The sequence below is a fragment of the Typopeltis vanoorti genome, chromosome 25 (genome assembly GCF_054136105.1).
Source record: "Typopeltis vanoorti isolate ZY-2024b chromosome 25, IOZ_Tvanoo_1.0, whole genome shotgun sequence".
Lineage (NCBI taxonomy): Eukaryota > Metazoa > Arthropoda > Arachnida > Uropygi > Thelyphonidae > Typopeltis > Typopeltis vanoorti.
In genome coordinates, this window is record NC_143573.1 from 57,468,309 (window position 1) to 57,490,763 (window position 22,455).

At 35.4% G+C, this 22,455-nt stretch overlaps 1 protein-coding gene across 1 annotated transcript in view; it reads right to left on the reverse strand.

Annotated features, from left to right (window-relative positions):
• The window catches only part of LOC150092763 (transcription intermediary factor 1-alpha-like), a 366,172-nt gene that overhangs the window by 47,600 nt on the left and 296,117 nt on the right, over positions 1–22,455 (reverse strand). Inside the window, exon 13 of the mRNA XM_090414272.1 lies at positions 15,391–15,465. Within this exon, the coding sequence (XP_090270398.1) occupies positions 15,391–15,465 (75 nt within the window). The remainder of the gene's footprint in view (positions 1–15,390; positions 15,466–22,455) is intronic.

Consider the following 22,455-nt stretch of genomic DNA (forward strand, 5'->3'; position numbering starts at 1 on the left):
TGCTAATTTTGAAATTGTATGTTCAAATACAGTGAGTAAAGAAATCGGATTTCTTTACTCACTATATTTGAATATAATCATTTAGTTCTTTAATGGCTTTTTGTTTTCTCTTTATATCTGTTATGGCAACTAGTTTGATATAATGCTGCTTTAGTATATTCTCCAGTTCCTCATCCTCATGTGCTTTTCCTCTAATTCCATATTAAAATTCTGATGTTTTGTTGTACCTTTTTCTGGTGGGTTTATTTTTTTACTTTAGGGTTTGTTTCCAATCTGTCCATCCAGTTTCTACTTGTGTGAGACTTGGGTAATAGCTAAGTACTCTGATTCAGTTACAAGGTCTGATTACAAGAGTTCAGTTTGTAGCCATCAGACTAGGCATATATATTCAGCATTTCCTATGAACATTGGATCACTTATTCTACTGAAATTCAGTCATCATATTTCCATTTGTTAAAGCAGTTAAAATTTTTTATACTTTCATATGTGAACATTTATGGTCAAATATCATTCCATCCAGCTACCTTTTTAATTCAAATTTCTGAAAGTAATCATTATTGCACATTTCCTATATATCTCCTACAACTGTTCTGTCACTGCTTATCACATTTAATAATTTTTGAAAGTAATTGCTCTAGACATCCAGAATATCCTTATCTTCAGTTTTTATTGCTTATTATCTGATATGTTTAACAATCCTCTCCTCTGCATTTCTAAGTTTTTACAAACTCTCCAGATTATTTTAACACCTTGATCATATTTATCTTCTGCATTCTTCAGAGAATTAGTTTAGTTACTTTTATGCATACATTTTATTATTATTATTATTGTATTTTATCATTATTCTCTATGTTCTTAGGGCACTCTATGATTTATTTGCCATGGAGTTTTGACACAGTTTCTTCTTTCCTAGACTGCCTTTAACTTTTTGATTCTGCCATGGAGTTATAATTTTTCTATCAAACAAACAAATCTGGCCTGGGTGACTGAGTGGTTAGTGTATCCACTCTTCAAAGGTCTGAGTCCTGCATGGAGGACAGATGTTTGTGATTGTCTTTAGGAGGAAATGAATTTCATCACCTGGTCTGAAACCACTGCCCCACTTCCTGGAGGCCTGAAGTGGATTGAAAAAGTTCCATTTGATCTCTAGAGCAGCATTTCAAGACTATGTAAAAAAACAAATAAAATATACACAAAATATATAAAAGTAATAAAAGCAGAAAAAATTCTTAGCCCAGCCAGTCACAGTGGTAATATATTATAGGTTTACAAAAGCCATTCATGCCGCATAAAAACATACTCATGGGCTGAGTAAGTGAATATTTTGTTCAGATATTGTCAATTGGATTGAAAGGTTTGGTTCTTGTTTTCCAATCCCCCCCCCCCCCCCACAATTTGACCCTATGATGTTTTAAAAGCTGCTTAACTTTTACCTCTTCACTAACTAATATCTTCAGCAGATCCAGATAAACAACAAGTGTTGCATTTTCTAATTTCCCATTTAGAAATCTGCCCATATTTCTCTGCTTAAAAAAAAAAAGTCTCCATAAGCTCAGTCAGTTTCAATGATTCAATGATGTACTTTGGTCGAAAAGACCTGGGTTCAAATCCCATCTAGGATGCAAAGAATTTTTATCAGGGCTTTTCATTTGAAGGTGAGTTAGCCAGTCTCACACACAGGTAGCAAGATTTTTTCTTTTGTAAACTTACGTTTTCATCCTGCAAAAACAGGCAAACTAGCCGGAGGAACATAAGCAATATTATTATTAATAAGAGAGACCCCGGGGAGTCAGGGAAGTCACATACTACACACACACCAGCTGTCATACTTGTTCTTGAATTCATTCACACTGCTTGCACACACATCCAATGGCAATCCATTCCAATCACGTATCACTCTAAGAGAGAAAAATACAGATCTCACTCCCTTCTTAGCAGCATTCATTCTCAGCTTCCAAGGATGCTCTCTTGTCCTTTCCTCAATATACATAAAATAAAAAATTCCATCAACTGAAATCCTGTATGACCCTTAATCCTGTTTGCTAGTATCTGCAGCCTACAAGTTCTCAATCTGTCTTCATAATCAGTATTCCACAATATCCTGATATCATTTTTAACACTCTTTTTTGCTCTCTCTCTCTCTCTCTCTCTCTCTTTCTCCACTATATCAGAATCACAACAGAAATCAGGTGACCAGACCTGCACACAATAGTCCAAGTGAGGTCTTATTAAGCCCTTGTAAAGAGGTAAAATAACATCATCTTTACATGTTAAAGCTCATTTCAGCATTGCAATTATCTTTTGTATTTGCAATCTTTGCTACATAGCCCCTGAACTTCAACTTCCTATCTACTAACACTCTAAAATCCCTAGCCTGATCAGTTTCTTCTAGAATAATCTCACCAATATAGTGACATTGGATATCTAATCATATCAAAGTGCATGACTTTACATTTATTAACATTAAAATGAAAGCCTTTTTCATAGGTCTGGTTGGCCGAGTGGATAGCGCATCCACTCTCCAGCCAAAGGGCAGGCACTATCAACATCCAGCCTTTGCAGTTTTACATGCCATGGCACTGAGCCAAGCACACTCCTAAGCTTGTCATACTTACCAGCCCAGCAATTCCACATGTACTCTGTCTTAATTGTAAATTCCACTCCTTTAGCCACCTCCCAAGTCATGACCTTATGGTCACTCTCACGAATTGGTGGCAACATGGTCATGTTCGTTACAGCTACATTCTCAGTTGCTATTACTAGGTCAAGCACTCTCTGCCCCCTTCAACAGCACTACATGCTGTCGCAAATAGTTGTCCCTTAATAACCGCATAAAATCCAATTCCTTCCTCCCATGTGCCCTCTCCTCTTTCCAGTCAATGTTACAATAATTGAAATCATCCATAATAATTACCCTCCTTCCACTCATTTCTTCTATTTGCCTATGCATACTATCCCCACCATCTATTCCATCACCTGGTCTATAGCAGCACCCAATTGTATATTTTGTCCTGTTAGATTCAATCTCACACCAAACAGCCTCAAATGTGCTCTTTTCTCTATCCTGCAGTTCAACTTCTATACTCCTTGGCTGCAACTCATCAGCTATCATCAATAACACTCCTCCCCCCTTTTTTATTCTCCCTGTCACTCCTGAACACGCTATACCCATCGCATTCAATCCCACTAGCTTTATCATCTTCTGTCAGCCATGTTTCACTAATACCAAACAACCTGTGGCCTGGAAGTGCCAACCAAGGCCAAAAACTCTTCCTTCTTGTTCCTAATACTCCTGGCATTAGTGTACATGAATTGTAGAAGCCCATTAGTCCCATCACTACTTTGATGCCTTATACTAACTATTCCATTTGATTTGTTGTCCTTCGTACTTGCTCGGGCATATTATACTCATTCATACACCCAACTGCCTCCCTAAAGTCTGCATATCTACTCCCCCCTCCCTTAATAAATCTAGTTTCCCTGAGTCTGTACATCCACTTCCACATCATTCATCAACACTTTTTCAAGCCTCCGTACACCAACTCCATTCAAATGTAACCCATCCATCTTATATAGATCCTTTCGCCCATCGAACTCACTCCACACATCCACAAATTCCACACCACTCTCCATGCATAACCCACGCATAAAGTCATTGGCAATTATGGCCCTCCTTCTAAACACTTCACTGTCATACCACGGTAAAATACTCACCATCCTAACTCTCTCACTCTTCTCTTTTGCTACCTCAAGTAATTCCCTCACATCCTCTATCATTTCCATTTTGTCTTCTTTCAAATCATTTGTTTCTGCCACGATTATCATCTCTTTCACCCTCTGTTTTTGCAGTCGAATAGATTCGCTGACGTCCTTTATGTTCGCACCCGGCTTGTACGATTTCGTCAAACTCTCAACTATCACACCTCTTAATAGCGAATCCTCATACAGCACTTGCTCCTTCATTTTATTGATGTTTACGAACATTCTATTATTTTTCGTAACAGACTTTCGCCGTTTATTAGTTGGTACGTTCAGCACACATTTTTCCATACCCTCCAGTTGCCTTTTTGCTCTGTGTATCGCTCCATTCAAATGTGAGATTTCACTACTTGCATTTATCTCATCATTTCCATTATCAATCAAATCATCCATTTGCTCTGTATTTCTACATTCATTTACACTTTCAACGACGCTCTCACACCTATCTGGCACTACCTCGCAATTCTCTATCACACCGCCATTTTCTACATTCTGGCTAACGATATCACTCTCCCCACCCAAAACACGCTTGAGATCCTCATTCTCCTTACACTTTCTGCACATATTAGCTCCACTATCACCATCTAACCAGACTCCCGCCACTCTTCGCAAAGCATACATCTCACAGACAACACATTGCATAAATTCGTTTACATCAAAACTCTTAAACAAGCATGGCGACCTGGCTGCCGTTTTTTTTTTTTTTTTTTTTTTTTTTTTTTTTTTTTTTTAATCGGTGCCATATGTATGCTATCTTATCTTAAAAATAATAATTAAAATAACACAGAAAACACACAAAAATTGCACAGACACACCAAGAAACAAAAATCAAACAATACTATGTAAAATTCTAGTAAAATTGCCAATAATAACACAAAATACTACTAATCTTTTCAGGAGCTCTCGACAAGCCAACGAGCATATCAGTGCGACACCTAGCGACGACTAATATTTAGTATTATCCGACTAATATTTAATAATCCAAACCTATATTCTCCAATTTATGCAACAGTCTTCCATGTTGTATTCTGTCAAAAACCTTAGCAAAATACAAAAGTATCATGGCGTATACATTCTTCTTGTCTAGCTTAATGAGCAAATTGCCAAAACATGACCCTCATTTAGTAGTAAACATATGTTGTTCATTGCAAAGTAGAGATTCTCTGTCAACTCATTTCTGAATGCGAGCCCTAACCAACTTTTCAAAAATATTCACCACCACTCCTCAGATACTGATTGGTTGATAGTTGGATACATCAGTCTTTGATCACCCTTGTGCAATGGGATTACCATACATTCTTTCCACTCCTGCCAAATATTCTCTGTTCTGAGACTCAAATTATATAGCCTGGTTAAAAGAATAGCCAGTTCAACTGAACACTCCTTTAGCACCCATGCAGATATCCCATCAGTCCCTATTGTTGAATTGTTATTCAATTTGTTAAAAGCTTTTTCACTTGGTTACACTAAAAATTAAAGAGACCATGAAATTATATTCTTGGTTTCATCCTTTATCTAAGTGTAAGCAAACAAAGTTTACATGTGAAATCACTTAACAACTGGGCTATTTGAATATACAGGCTAATGACTTCACATTAGTTGCCTTAGTATCTCATAATGCAATGCACCTATTCTTACAGATATGTATAATGCTATGCATTATGAGAAGGATTACTACCCAGACCGGTTTTGACCTTTATTGAGGTCTCATCAGTGGGAGCTAGACTCAGAAGTTAATATGAAGGTTCATACTCTGGACTAGAAATAGATACTAATTTCTATTAGCATCTATTTCTAATCTAATTAGATATTAGCATCTAATTGCTAATAGATGCTATACTATAAATTAATGATGAAATAATTTAATTTATAGTATAACCAAGTGAAAAAACTTATAGCATCTATCTCTAATCCAGAGTATTTTAGTAATAAGGCATGATGCCTTTTGAATATTTGTATATGGAAATATGACTTCTGCATTACTTCAACCTTGGTAACACTTCTGGGTCTGGCTCCCACTGATGAGATGTATGGAATTCCAGGCTGAGCAGTAGCATTTAATCTATTTCTGCTATGTGATTTACTTCACTTAGTTAATACAAAAAAGCAGTCGATGGCAGTGCTATCAGTAGACCTTACTAAAGCATTTGATAATGCCCAGCATCCCTTTTTGTTTCACATCCTCCAGCAAATTGGTGTGGGTGAAAAGCTGCTATCCATTATTAAAGGTGACTATGCCAATTCAAATACCCACCTCCTAGTTAATGAGTTCCTGTCAGACCCAGTCAGAATTCAAAAAGGAGTCAAGCAAGGTTGCCCTCTTTGCCATAATACTTAAAACCATAATCTTCTCTGCCCAGTTGTACATAATAAATATCACAGACATCACAGCTGAAGAAAAGCAATTATATAGTAAGCATGTGCAAATTTTTTGGTCCAGCTGATACCAAGAAGTTAAAAAGGAATTTCTTCACCTATCAAAGAAGCTTGGAGGATTTGGGTTTGGAGTTAAGCACAGAATTGTAGTATTTAGGAACAATTTCAGCTTTTGGACCTTTACATCTGTGATTTGTCTGCTATTTAAGCAATATAGCTTCAAAAATCTATAAAATATTGCAGACCAATCACACATGTAAAGATCCAAAAGCTGAGATTGTTCATAAATACTACATTCTGTGCTTAACTCTAAGACTGCTACAGCACTTTGGCATGGACATTCTTTCCATTAAAAAAAGGTAAACTTTGGAACATAGAGATCTTTAATCAACTTCTGCAGTTGAATAATAATAATAACACTTTGTTTCATAACTTATTGAAGTTCCAAGAATACCCTGACAGGGGGGATCTTGCTTGGATAATTACATATAGTTGCCATCAATCAGTCAATACAGAACAGATTATGTAATGTGGTGGGCATTCTATTACTTACAAGAACAAGTTTTTTGGCAGTACCCACCACCTATCAGCAATGGGAAGAGAATTTTGCTTTTTTATAATTAATGAATTAAAATACCATTTATGGAAGGTTAGAAAGAAACATGGATTTGAAATTCAGCAATACAATACGACATCCAAATGTTTCATAATATCATATTGTGGAAATTTTATTGCTCAGTCAGATGATTTTTGTATTTAGAAAGAAGCATTCTAGGAGATATTAAATCACCAGTGGGAAGATTAAATTCTTTATTTTTGTATTATAAGAGGTTTTTAAATGGTTCCATCCTCTTAATTCAATGTGGTCTTATAATCAATTGCAGGGATGACTGGAGAGCAATCCCAGACAGAAAAGGCTAACCACCTGAGTATCAGTCGTCTTTGCGCTTTAGTTTCAATTGGTCTTTTAGTCGTTCATCTATATGAGATTAGTAAAAAAGGAAAACCAATAGCCTTTGGCTATATGATGATATAAAAGAGCTGAGATCTTTTCTTTATCACTCATATGATCTGTCTTTTCTTTCTCCTAATACTATCAGGCTCTCTTGAACCCCTATACTAACTATACTAGTCCTATGATGAGCACCACTTTACTTTTTCACCTCAATAAAGGTTGAAACTGGCCTGGATAGTGGCCCTGCCCATAACACATAGCATTATACATGTTTGTAAGGATATGTGCTTTGCATTATGGGATTCTAAGGCAAGTGATGTGAAGTCATTAGCCTATATATATGAGTTGCCCAGTTGTTAAGCGACTTGACATGCAAACTTTATTTGTTTACACTTGGATAAAGGATTAAACCAAGAATATAATTTCTTGGCATCTTTAATTTATCTTATTCAGTTTGTGCAACACCTCTAATACCTCTTCCTCATACACCTGAGTTTCTTCATCCAGTGGAGAGGTAGCAGTGAGCTCAATGCTGCATACACTAGGTTGATAGTTTTTAGCAAAATGGGAACTCATTAAAGAACAACCTATTCTGCATCTGTCAACCTCACATGGTCTGCATTCAGTAGAGTTATTTTTTCATATTCATTCTTTCTTTTATTTGTAGCATATCGACAGAATTCTTTGGGATTTCTGTTGATTTAACTTACAGAGTCAGTTTCTTTTCATACTCAGACTTAGTTTTCCATACAACAGTTGTGACTCATTGGGCCTTCTGCTTATAATTTTCATAACAGACATCACCCATATTCATTCACATGGTATTCCTTCCACATCATCTTTTTCTTACAAATCTCTTGCCTGATAAGCTTACACACCCATTTAACTTCTACCCTATTTATTCTTCAAACTCTCAGGGCACATTCTGATTTGCATCATTTAAATATTTTTTAAATGCTTCCCATGTGCTGTTGATATTCTTCTCATCCAGCAACCAATATCATTGTGCTGAACTTAGTATACTCCTCAATCGGTCATAATTTCCTGATTTGTAGTTCACTTTGTAACCTTTTCTGAATGAACATTCATAAACTTAGCCACATCCCAAGTGAGTATCACTGTCACCAACCTGAGGCAGAATAATTACTTCTTTAACTGAGCCAATCAATGTTTGGATAATTAAAGTCCCCCACTATGATTGCTCTTTTCACATCATCCTCTTTATTTGGTGATGCATTTCTTCATCACTAGCAACTGATCTACCAAGTCTGCAACAACACCCCACTGTGTAATTTTGATCTTGTTAGATTCCACCTCACACCACATGGCTTTAAACTCAATGCCACATGAAAAACTCACTAGTATTACAATCATAGGTCTGAACATTAAATGGATGTAAGTCATCTGATATGATTAGCAGCACTCTCCTATCCTCTCTATCCTTCCTAAAAATGCTGTACCCTTTAGACTTGATAACAGTTAATATGTCTGATTCTGATAGCCAGCTCTCACCATACGAGGTCCCAACATACTGATCAAGGCAACATATTCTATCACTTTATTTCTAATTCTCCTAGCATTTGTGTACAGATATAATAAGCTACCTGCATGTTCTTTTATATACTCTTGTCTGTAGTTTGGGTGACACAGTTGCACAACCTGAAGATCACTGTTCTTCTCTAGTGCCTTATATATGCAGACATCTTTTCCCATGTTTCGATGGGTCCAGACGAACACAAAGTCAAAATTGTTCTCTCCTCATAAGCATTTCCATGATAATGCCCATTCCAATCATTAAAACAGTTACATAACAGTATTGCTCTTACACACATATTATCACCATTCCTCCAATAATAATAATTGAGTTCCCCTGAGTCTCTATGTTATGTCTCATACCTGTTATTAGTTTTTCAAGACTTCTGATACCAAACACATTCTTCAAGTGTAGGTCGTCCCTCTTATACAAATCCAATATTATTATTATTATTCTGTCATGTTGTACAAACCATCATTTGAAATTTTGGAAAAAATGAAAAAAATCCAAGAAAAATGAAAGAGTTTGAGAGCAGGAACCAAACTTTGAAGATTCAGTGGCAAGCCCTGAAGAAAACACTGATTGATTCAGCCAGAGAGGCATGTGGTGAAGTTGTGAGCAAGGATAGAAAAATCAGAACTCCATGGTGGACACAGGAAGTTAAAGAAGAAAGCATATCAAAAGTTCCTGGCAAATAAGTCAGCTTGTGCTCTTAGAGAATACAGAGACAAATGTAATAAAGTTAAACACCATGTAAAACTGGCTAAACAAAAGTCATGGGAGGACTTTGGTAAGAACATAGAAAATAAATATCAAGAAGGCAGCAAGATATTCTGGAGGTTGCTGAAGAAGCTTAGAAATGGAGGAAAGAATGCTGTAAAAGGAATTAGAGATGATAAAGGTCACATGAAAATGGGAGAAAAAGATATCCTTGGAGTAATTACTTTGAAAAACTGCTACATGAAACAAGCAGTGATGACAGCACAGTGGCAAAAAACACTGACCAGCCATGCAGTCAGCAATACATATCCATACTTGAAGTAGAAAAAGACATCAAAAGCCTGAAATGTGAAAAGGCAGCAGGAGTGGATGATATTCGACCAGAAATGCTGAAGTATGGAGGTATAAAAGTCGTACAGTGGCTGCACTGCGTAGTTCAGAAGGTGTGGAGAGAGGTACGAATTCCAGATGATTGGAGTAGAGCTCTCATAGTACCCATATATAAAAAGTGAAATAAAACTGCATATGAGAATGAAAGGATTTGAGAAACGGTTGAGGACTATGGAAGAGAAGCTTGGTGAAGAACAAGCTGGATTCAGGCCAAATAGAGGCTGTCAGGATCAGATTTTCACTTTACAACAGACAGCTGAGAAATCATGGGGATATAACAAAGATCTGTATTTAAGTTTTGTAGATCTGGAAAAGGCATATGACAAGGTGCCAAGAGAGAGAAAGAAGCTATTCCAAATGCTACAGTTATATGGTGTTAATGGGGCATTATATCAATCAATACTTAGTCTTTATTTGAGTTGTAAGTCAGCAGTTAGAATTGAAGGAAGTACAGGAAGATGGTTTAATGTTAAATCTGGCATGAGACAAGGATGTACATTATCCCCTCTCTTATTCATTATCTATTTGAATTACATTATGAAGGAAAGTGGTATTAAACCTGATATCAAAATTGGAGGTGTTAATTTCAGCTCTTTGCTTTATGTGGATGATGTTATACTTCTAAATAAATTTGCTACATGTCTGCAAGATTCCATGACCAAATTAAATAATTGTTGTAATAGATATGGTATGAAGGTCAGCATTAAAAAGACAAAGACAATGAAAATGGGCCGAAACATTGAAAATATCAACTGCATTGTGAATGGAGAGCTTATAGAACAAGTAAAACATTTCAGCTAGTTAGGCACGATTTTTAGTAAAGATGGTAAGTTAAATATGGAAATAGAAAACAGAATCAACAAAGCTGGTATGGTAGGAAGTCAACTGAATAAATTTATATGGAATAAGAGAGAAATTAGTCAAAACACTAAATTAGCTGTATACAAGACAGTGTTCAAACCAGTTTTAACTTATGGATCGGAGAGCTGGGTTAGAAGTAAAACACTTGACCAAAGACTAGAAACTGCAGATACGAGAGTCCTGAGAAAGATTATGGACATGAACATGATGGCATCAATGGCAATATCATATTAAAAAAGAGGATATTAGGAAAGAACTTGATATTGTCAGCATCGAGGAATGCATTAGCAGAGCTAATCTCAGTTGGTATGGTCACTTAAACAGAATGGGAGAGGAAAGATTAGCAAAACAAGTGTTCTCTGCCAGGTTGGCAAGAAAAAGACCCAGAGGAAGACCAAGATATAGGTGGATTGAAATTGTAAAAAGTGCCTTAGAAGACAGAAATATAAGACCTGATAATATTGGAGTCTTGACATTTAACAGACTGATTTGGAGGAAAATTGTAGATAGGAAGTTAGTAATGATATAAATTTTTCATGTAGTACTATCATATCCTGTACACCCCTTGAGGGTATATATATCAGGAATTTTATGATGATTATTCATTATTATTTGACACCTCCAGGGAGTCCAAGGCCTCATAGAATGAGGGCACCTGCTCTTCAACTCTGCCTCCACAATTCAATCACCAACTGACCACAACTACACCAACTCCATCTACTGCCGACCACCATTTTTAGAGAGGTTTGGGTGCATCACCACTAGTATTTCCACAGACAATAATCACAAGCATCCATGCCCACGGCAGTATTCGAACCCGCAGCTGGAAAGGAGAAAGAAGGAATCTATTAATCAGCTTCTCAGGAAGCTTGAGTTGTATTCATTGGGATGAACAGTATGGGAAAGGCAGTTACAAAGAACAAAAATAAATGGAATGAACAAAGATGATGAGAAGTTGATATGATATATCTTGAGTTGAACTATGTATGGATATTTACATAATTACCCTGATTATGTAAGAACATGAGCAAGGTTTGGAGAAAGATACAGGACAGAATGTTAGCTAGACTTATACAAGGTGGCAGGGATTTTTCTTTTGGGAACTCAGGTTTTTCATCCTGCAAAAACAGGCAAACCAGCCAGAGTCCTACGTTTGTATGTTGCACATGTAACATACAAACATAGGACACTACAGAAATAAGGATCAACCTTCCTATTCCATCAGATTGGAGCGTTGAAGATCCTATATGATGAAGATAAGGAAAGCAGAGGAATAGTGGCAAGTTCAGTGGAGCAACACCTATTCAGTTACCTATTAAAAAGTCACATCATAGAGTGTTTATGAGAAGTGACATATGTGTGAGAGAGGAGTCACTGATTATGCAGCTTGTCCTGTTCTGCATATACCATCAAACAATTTTAGAGAGGTTTGGGTGCATCACCCCAAATGTGAGAATGATATTTTAAGGTTGGCTGGATCAGAGATGTATAAAATGTTAGAAGTTGAGCAAGAAAGAATTAATGTTTTAAATTAAAAAATAATATTAAGTTTTTTTAGGTGAGGTGAGGAAACTAAAAATATAATGTTTATGCTAAGATAAGCTAGATGTGAAAGCTAATCCAAGAAGAGAAAACAGAAAATTGACAGTTATTGACTTGAAATTATCAAGATTTTTAGCCAAATATGAAATATGAGCTTTCTATAGAGGACTGTGTTTTGATAGTACTGAAATTCACTAGACTGGATTATCCTCAATCTGCTTGAGAATGGCGAGCATATATGGAAGATCCTGAAGCTTGAATTATTGGAGTAATATAAAGTTTCTCAAATGAAGAAGAGGAATGGATAGTACTATCATCAGCAAAACTATAAATAGAATTTCAAGTCAGAGAGAGAGAGAGAGAGGATCATTAATTTATAGGAAGAGCACTGGGTGAGAATACAGAACACTGGGATATGGCAGCATTGATAAAGAAATCTGATGAAAGGATGCCATCCACCATTACAGAGAAGAAATTGAAAATACAATCACAAAGAGCTTGAAGGAGACCATAAGACAGTAGCTTAATGAGAAAGCCTAATGTCAAACGCAACCAAATGGCTTGGAAATAACAAAGGATAAACACAAGTTTATCTTTGATATTTTGGAAAGATCCCCATGGAAAGATCTGAAGAAACTTCAGATCTTTTCATAGGCCTTTTCCAAAAGTGGGTATGATTAGCAAGGAGGTTTGCTGTAGAACAGGAATGGGAGAATCCATACTAGTAATCACTACCTGATAGATTGTTGATGATCTTCTCTATTACCAAGGTGATAGCAATGGGACGATAGTTTTATAGTTAGCTTCTATCTCGCCTTTTTTCTGGACAGACTAGACAAAGGTTTGTTTCCATGCTGTTGAGTAGGTATGAGATGAATATGACAGCAAGCAAACACACGCAAAATACAGGATGGGTGTTAATTGTATAGCACAATTTTTGAGCAAAAATGGAACGATATCATCTGAATCAGAAGACTTATTAGTATTAAAACTAATGAGAATTTTTCTGATGTTCTTCTGATGAAAGATCAGATGAAGCATGTAATGAGCAGTTTGTATTATTGTAGGTGATGATTTACCTTGGTCATTTATACAAGAAGAGTTGGAATAAAAGACTGATGCCAAAGGGTTTACTTTATCAATGGATGATGTTATAAAAAAGGGCAGAAGTTACACCTGACAGCCTTAGAGAGGAAGAGACCAGAAGGCTTGATTAGTGGTTGAGGTAAGCTTATATTTGGCCCTTGTCTGCTTGGATTTTTTGACAATTTTCTATCGCTCATTTCTGACTATAGGCTAAATAAGATGCTGGAGTTTTTGTCTTGGGCCATTGAATATATGCTATATTTTTATCATGGACTACAAATGCACAATTTTTAGAGACCCAGAGGAGATTGGATAGGGGTCAAGGAGAAGAGGAAAGGGAGTGGAAAATGAAATCCCTCATTCCAGGAAGGATTATTCAGTTATTTTGTCAGAGCAGGTGTTTGGATTGGAAGTGCAGAAAAAAAATAATCAGACTCAGGAAAACAGGTGTAGAAATCTCAGAGCCCATTCAGAGGTCAGTCCATTTAGCACTGTTGTACAGTAGTACTATAGGGTACAAGGCTGAAATTAGCTGGAAGGAGATTGATCTGTAGAAAAGGAGAAGTGGATAAGGTTATGGTCAGTTTCCATGAATGTAGAGAGCAAACATATACAGTATGTTGGAAGAATGATGAGTATTATCTGGTATTCTGGTTGGCAGGTAAACCATATGAGTTAATTCATGACTGATAACAAATGCTTCAGCTTCACTTCCAGCTTGTTTTTTGAAGCCAGAGAAGAGAAACCAGTTTGTGTTATGAATGTTAGTCTCTTAAGAAGATAATCTCATAATTTGGATAATTAGATCACATGAAATCAACTTTTAGAGATGAGTTGTCAAAGAGGACAGCATGATGGTATGAATCAGGAAGTAAAAGGCAGCAAAAGAAAGCTATCAAGTCTTAAGCCAGATAGATTGTAAAGTAGGGATTTTAAGTTTGATAACCTTTTAGAAAGAAATGTCTGATTTGACAAATGTGCATGTTCCTCCCTTTTTTTTTTTTTTTTGGAAGGCATCTTACATAATGTCTTCCATAAAAAGCCTCCCATTCAAGATCTTGACTTGACTTGAACTTGGATAAAGAATTAAATCAAATATGTAAATGTATAAGTATTCTTTTAGTATGTCACAGGTATCTGTTACCCCTCAAACAAGTTACCCCTCCTGCTATTCCCTGATCTACTGACTTAATGACACATCTTATTTCAAAGGATCATCTCAACTGTTTTAGTCCTCTTTGTTTCAGCTACACTAATTATGTCCACATGATATTTGAAACTTTTTTTTTTAGTTTCACATCTTTTCTATTGGTGACTCATACAGCATAGTACTTACATTCAATTAAATTTGAGGTTGTTACAGTAACTGACTTTTCAGTGTTTGCTGGTTCTCTGACAAAAATATCAATGGCCTATGTTTAACCAAACAGTGCCCAAGCCAGCATGACAAGTCATGCTCAGTTTCAGGTCGAAAAAAAAATTCAACCTGCATATTTGTGTGGTTTAGACCAATAGAGAATACAGTTTGGTCAGCTAAATCCCAATTGGCTAGCACATCCTCATTTATTCATTTATTAAATGAATATATGAGGACACCTAATAATATAGTGCTCTGCAGGAAGGCAGAGATGTGACATTAGATCAGAAGCACCAGTCAGTTCTCTGCATTCTTATAGGCTATATGAAGGTTTGCTAATTATCTAGCAGCAAGCAATGCTATCATAAGGATAATGAAATATAACAACATTTATTAAACAAAAACTGATTTTTTATGTAACTTGCATATCAAGTCTTTCTATGTTAATAGAAATCAAGATAACTTATTTCTCTTAACATTGCTATTGCTTTCACTTATGAACATGTATAAGTATTTGATGGAAGTTTTTCACTTGGCTATGTTATCAATTATATATTTGATTTAATCCTTTATCCAAGTGTAAGCAAACAAAGTTTGCATCTGAAAATCAGGACTGGGGTAACTCGTGGTAAAGGTGGTATAAGTTCCACAAGTTACCCCAGCCCTGAAAATATTTCAGGCACAAACTTTGTTTGCTTACACTTGGATAAAGAATTAAATCAAATATGTAAATGTATAAGTATTCTTTTAGTATGTCACAGGTATCTGTATCCACGTGCCATACATTAAAAAAAATTATTAAACACTTACCTTTTTACTGATAGGCTGATGAAATGGGAGACTAGAATCATGGCAAAATATTTCAATAAGAACTCTTTCACAAAGCTGTAACAAAAATTTAAAAAAAAAAATAAAAAATATATATACATGTATATTCTTTAGAACAAAGTTCTAATAAAAGCCTTCAAAATATTAGCTCTTAACCACAGACAGTGGTTTAAACTTATGAAGAAATAAATATTAATTAAATAATGAAATATACATTTAAGATAACTGTAGTGAGCTTAAATGATCGATTGCTGTAATAAAACATATGGAAAAGATATAGCAAATCACTTTATGAGTGACATATATAAGAAAGCCTGCATCATCCTGGAAGAATGTTTTTTTTTGTCCAGATTAAGAATTAGAATATATAGCATACTCCTTATGTTCTACTGAGCATTCTTGAAAACGAAGTCTGGAGTTATTGAGGACGCTTTTTCAACAATGGTTATGATATCAAATTTATTTTAATTAAGATGGTACTTGAATTAAAATTTTCATTATTAATAGAAATTTTGTAAAAAAATATTAATAATCAAGCCAATTTATAGCTAGTTCAAGAACTGTTTTCTTCTTATCTACAATCCAACAAAGATAAGCTGAAACCTCCATCCTACAGGTGTATACCATATTTCTTCATCTCTAGTATTTGAAATAGACATTTTTAAATATGGATATATCTGACCAACTCACAAAAGGGCACAAGACCTATAGCACATCAGCATGCTGTATCTATTTCTAATTCAGAGTATTTTAGTAATAAGGTGTGACACCTTTTGGCTACTCATATAGAAATATGACTTCTGCATTACTTCAACCTTGGTATCACTTCTGGGTCTGGCTCCTACTGATGAGACCTCAATAAAGGTCAAAATCAGACTGGGTAGTGACCCTTCCCAAAATGCATAGCATTGTACATGTCCGTAAGGATATGTGCCTTGCATTATGGGATACTAAGACAAGTGATGTGAAGTCATTAGCCTCTATATACAAGTTTCCCAGTCCTGAAGTAACTTCAGTGCTTACACCTGGATAAATCCTTTCTTATCACCCTTATGTGGTATACAATATTATTCCTCACTGACTCACTAAAGTATAAATACTTCATACCTCATGCAGTTCAATTTGATGCACAATTTACTAATTTTTGTACTGGAGAAAAAAGTTTCTTCTACTACTTTCTAAACAACATATCTAAGTTGAGCTAATTCTGTTGCCTTTTCCAGTAGAATTAATGAATAGATCTGGCATCCTTAAGCCAGATGAAACTTTCTAATCAGCATTTCCTCGAACATTCAATTAGAACATTGACTGCAATATCTTCTTTTATTTACTAAATACTTGTTGACAGTCTCAACTCCTCTAGTTTAAAGACTCACAGTTCTACGATTCTTTTCAGAATCTTCTATTAATATTCTTCCGACTGTCACATAAACTTATACACTTCATAAGAACAAAATTTCTCCAGTCTGCATTCTTAAACTTCCATTAGCTCTCTCTTGTTTTTCTCATTACTTTGATACCGAACATTGTCAGCTGTCAATCACCCATCAAACTCCTCAGTGAGCATGTGCACTCCATGAAAGTGGCAAGCAAAGAAATTAGGTATAATGGCTGCTCGTCTCCGTTAGCATAACAAGAATGTCTTTATAAAACACAACACTTAATAATTTTATAAACACTTAATAAACTACAATAAAAGGATTGAAAGTAACATAAACGATAAAACTCTAGTAAGTACATCGATTTCTCAAACACTTTACATTTCATTTTAAGAATAATAATAATATCAATAACAGGCACATTGCAAGTGTCGATATACGTGTTATGAAACTAAAACTAATAATATACAAATAAAGTGGATATTAAATCCAACGTTATTTCAAAGTCGAATACAGAAACTATAAAAGTTTCGTATGAAATTTGACCAGAGAGCTTATGGGAATACACTTGCCGGCATTTACGAGTTGCCCTAGCCGGTCCATGATCGCTATCACTGACACTTCGAGTTCCTTAGTATTGAAAGAGAGTTTTTGCTCTCTTAAGGTTTCTGCCTGGTCTCTGATGAAAACCAACCAGTTTGAAACAGCTGTTAGGCCAATGAAACCTTATCAAAATGGACCAATAGGAGTCGAATATATGGAAGCTTGGGCAAATTCCTGGTTTTTGTGGATTATTCTATTTTGGACAAGCAGGAAGATTTGTTTTATTCATCTTTAAGTCTTATATTAAATATCATTAGCCTGAATCATCTGGACTTGCTGACCATGATATCTACACTAAACAGAGTTTTCTGAAACAAGACAAGAATCCTTCATAAAAGTTGCTTTCTCATGGAATGCCTTTATAAAGAATGTGTGAAACATTACTCTGTTTTAACTTAAAACAGATCCAATGCTCTATGTCTATCCCCCTTTATAAATATAAATCTAGATAAATTGGTTAATCTTTCCTAACTTACACACACACACACACACACGTGGGGGGGGGGGGCTGAAAAGTTCTGATAAATAACTTAGAACAAAAATGATATTAAAGCAACTGATATAACCACAAGAAAGAACATACGAAGATATAAGAACATAAGTTCTTATATCCTCGTAGAAAGAACATACTAGTAGTATGTTCTTTCTTGTGGTTATATCAGTTGCTTTAATATCATTTTTAATATAATTGTTGTTCTGGTGTTTATCAGAACTTTTCACCCCCATATATATATATATATTGGGGAGGGTGAAAAGTTCTATATATATATATATATATATATTCATTTTTAATATTAACTGACTTAAAACCCGAGAATTATAACAAAATGAGATTTATTTGAAAACGCAACATGTTTCGTCGAGATTGACTTCATCAGGCGTTAAGAACATAGAAAGATATTAAAAGACACTGAAAATGACATTGAGACACTCTAAAGCTATACAATTATAAAGTTATAATATTCGACTGTGAATTACAGTTATTATGAACTTGAGCTATAGTCCGTGTTAAAGTTCTATTGTTGTACACTTGTGCGTGTGTGGAACCACGCGATCTCCAGTATCTGATAGTAGAGCTGAAAGAGTCAGGCAAATTATAGCTAAGATTACTGTTCATATGAAGCAGGTCCAAGGTGATTTCTTTTGACTCCACAATGTGGCGTTCCACTTCATCATGGCAAATGTGTAGGTTTGAAGTTGATGTCCAATTTATCTCATGTTGGCGGCTTTCGTTGTTCATGTTTATTGAAAACAGGACATGGCCCGATAGAGCAGTTGCTCTGGTTCTCTTATAAGCAATGTCTCTCTGGTGCTCCTCGAGATGTAGTAGGATAGATTTCTCTGTTTGCCCATAGTAAGGCTTTCCGCACTCACATGTGACCTTGTATACACCTGGGAATTGTAGAAGGTTGTGAGATTGTTTATAGTTATTGAAACGTGATCTTATTTTTGGCAGAGTCGAGAAGCACGTTTGTATGTTAAACTTCTTTAGGATTCTACTCAGCTTTTGGATAGTGTGCTGATATATGGCAAGACGATATGACCTTTGGAGTCATCCTGTGTCTCTACGTTGCTATGTTGATGGTGGGATAATTGGTTGTTAATACTTTTTAAAGAGTAGCCATTGTTTTTAAAGGTTCATTTAAGATATTGTAGTTTTTTTTTAGTTCTTCTTCATCTGACAGTACAGATCTTGCACGATTTACAAGAGTTGATATAATATCCAACTTTTGCGCTGGATAGTGATGTGAGGACGCATGCAAATATCTGTCCGTGTGTGTGTTGGCTTTCTAAATATAGAGACTTTTATTGATTCAGGCGTCTTGGTGAGTTTAACATCTAGGAAACAGATGGAACTATTTTCTTCAATCTCCATGGTCAATTTTATATCCTGATGGGGATTGTTTAAGTGGTTGAGAAACCTGTGAAGATTCTCAATACCATGCTCCCATATGAGGAAAATATTGTCCACATATCTAAGCCAAATTCTTGGTTTTAAACTAAAAGAGGAGATTGCCTTTTGTTCAAAATCCTCGAAAAAAATGTTGGCTAATACAGGAGAGAAGTTATATATATATATATATATAACTTCATATGGGGGGGACTGAAATATATATACATACACATACCCCCCCTTTTTTTTTGGGTTAGGAAATTGACTGTTTTAGTTGCCTTACATTAGCTACCAAGGTGGTGCTATTTAGAATTTTCTGTTATTGTATGATTGCTGTTCTGTAATTCTGCACTGAAGATATCTTATGAAAGTCAGGAAAAAATTCCACAAATAAATAAAGTTAAAGTGAGTTTTCCTCTGATTTTATAGTTTGTTATTATATTGAATTCCATGAATGCAGAATTCAACATACACCATTACTATGGTCATTGTGCTAGGTCAGATGTGAAGAACCTATGGATTACATCCATTTCCAAATACATGATATGTCTGGAGACTGGATGACTATGGCATAAATACTAACCACTACATCAAATAAAGGAAAACAGGAAAAGGGACTACTTCATTTCAGTCCCTTTAAATTAAAAGAATAACGAAAGAATTTTGAAGACTTTCTGTACCAGCAAAGTCTGAACAAGAAGGTTGATTTTCTATTGATTTCTTGCATTTGGGGCAAATGAGCAGTAGTATAACTACTACGTACAACTTCTTACATTCTGTATAAGATGACATAAAATATAATACAATATTTATAAGATGAACATTCAATTTTTTTTCCTTACACTGCATCTTTTACACACACACACACACACACAAAAGGAATCTCACTTTGAATTTCACATAATTATCTAAATGACTTAATTTTCGATGTCTTAAATGTTTTCCTATCAAGAGAGGCAATGGTTAACACTAGATAAATATTAGATGTAAAGTTTAATTAACTTCGATTTACTTATTAACCTGTTTTATCAATTTTATATCATTAAGAAAATGAAGATAATGTTGCTCAAAGTTTTGTATGTAGACAACATATGTAGTCAGCCAAGGAAGATGAAATAAATGCATCCATTTCGATTCTTAAGGAAGAATGGAAAGAATGCTTTTTAATAATTTTTAACCTTTAAGCAGTTAAAGATAAGAAGTTATTCTTCATATTTACGAGGGAGGTATGAAAACTTTTGGCCTTGACCATAGATGGCAACACTATCAGCAAGATTTTTTTTTTTCTAAGTTGGTGCATCTGTCATAAGCATCCATGTGAAATTGCAAGTCATTCTATCAAGTAGTTTGTTTTAAACAGCTGTCTGAAGCAATCTGTCTGTATGCATGAAATGGATAAAACTGAGTATCGTGCAGTTATAAAATTCTTTGTAAAAGAAGGTTCAACGGCAAAAGAAATTCATTCGAAGTTCATAAAAGTTTATGGGCACTCTTCCCCTTGGTTTTCGACAATTAAGAAATGGGTTGCCAAACGTGGCCATACCAGCCTTGAAGATGATCCACGTGAAGGACATTCAAAAGTGTAACAACACCAGAAATCATCGATGAAGTGCATGATATGGTATGATATGGATGACCGGCGAGTAAAAGTGCATGAAATTGCTGAGACTATAGGCATTTCTAAAGAATGTGTAGGATATATTTTGCATTAAGAATTGCAAATGAAAAAGCTTTGTGCAACATGGGTGCTGCAATTGTTCACAGTAGATCAAAAACGTACTCGCATGAAAATCTCTGAACAGTGCTTGAGGCATTTTAACAAGAATAAAACTGATTTTGTGTGTTGATTTATTACTATGAATGAGACTTGGATTCACCATTACACACCAGAATTCAAACAGCAGTCAAAACAGTGGATAGAAGCCAGTTCTTCACCACCAAAGAAGACAAAGTAGGTTCTATCAGCAGGAAAGGTCATGGTATTGGTGTTTTGAGATGTTAAAGGCATTTTATTTATTAATTATCTTGAAAAGGGTAAAACAATAAACAGGGAATATAATTCTGATCTTTTAACCAGACAAGATGAAAAAATTCATGAAAAAAGACCTGGTTTGAGAAGAAAAAAATCATCTTTCATCAAGACAATGAACCTGCCCACAAAGGTGTTTTAGCAATGGGAAAATTAAGGAATCTGCACTATGAATTGTTGGAACATCCACCCTATTCCCCAGATTTGGCTCCCTCTGACCTCTATCTCTTCCCAAAACTAAAACTGTTCCTCGCTGGTTAGCGTTTTTCTTCGAATCAAGAGGTGATTGCACTGTAGAGGGATATTTTGCAAATCTTACTGAGAACCACTACAGGGATGGGATAATGACGCTGGAGCATCGCTGGAATAAATATATTAGTTTTAAGGGAGATTATGTTGAAAAACAAAAATAATTCTGAAATTATAAATTTGTTTTTTTCATTGTTAGGCTGAGAACTTTTCAGACCACCCTTGTATAAAATATAAATGCTTACCAAAGTGAGCCTTACAGAATTGAGCATAGTGGTCTATATGGCAAGAGGGGACAATAGAGAAGATTTAGAAGCAAGTATGGCGAATGTAGACTTCAAAAGCAAAATATTCTGGAGGCTGTTGAAAACGCTCAGAAATGGAGGAAACAGTGCTGTAAAAGGAATTAGACATGACAATGGTGACATGAAAATTGGAGAAAAAGATATCCTTAATGTATGGAGTAATTACTTCGAAAAATTGCTACATGAAGCAAGTAGTGACAGCATAGTGGGTAAAAAACACTCAACAGGCATGCAGTCAGGAATACATATCCATACTTGAAGTAGAAAATGCCACTGAAAGTCTGAAATCTGGAAAAGCAATGGGAGTAGATGATATTTGATCAGAAATGTTCTAGCATGGAGGTATAAAAGTCTTGCGGTGGCTGTACTGCATAGTTCAGAAGGCCTGGACAGAGGGACAAATTCCAGATGATTAGAGTAGAGCTCTCATAGTACTCCTTTTTATATATAAAAGGGAAATAAAACTGAATGTTATGGTATGAAGGTCAGCAATAAAAAGACAAAGACAATGAAAATAGGCAGAATCGTTGAAAACGTAAACTGCGTTGTAAACGAAGAACACGTGGAACAAGTAAAACATTTCAGATA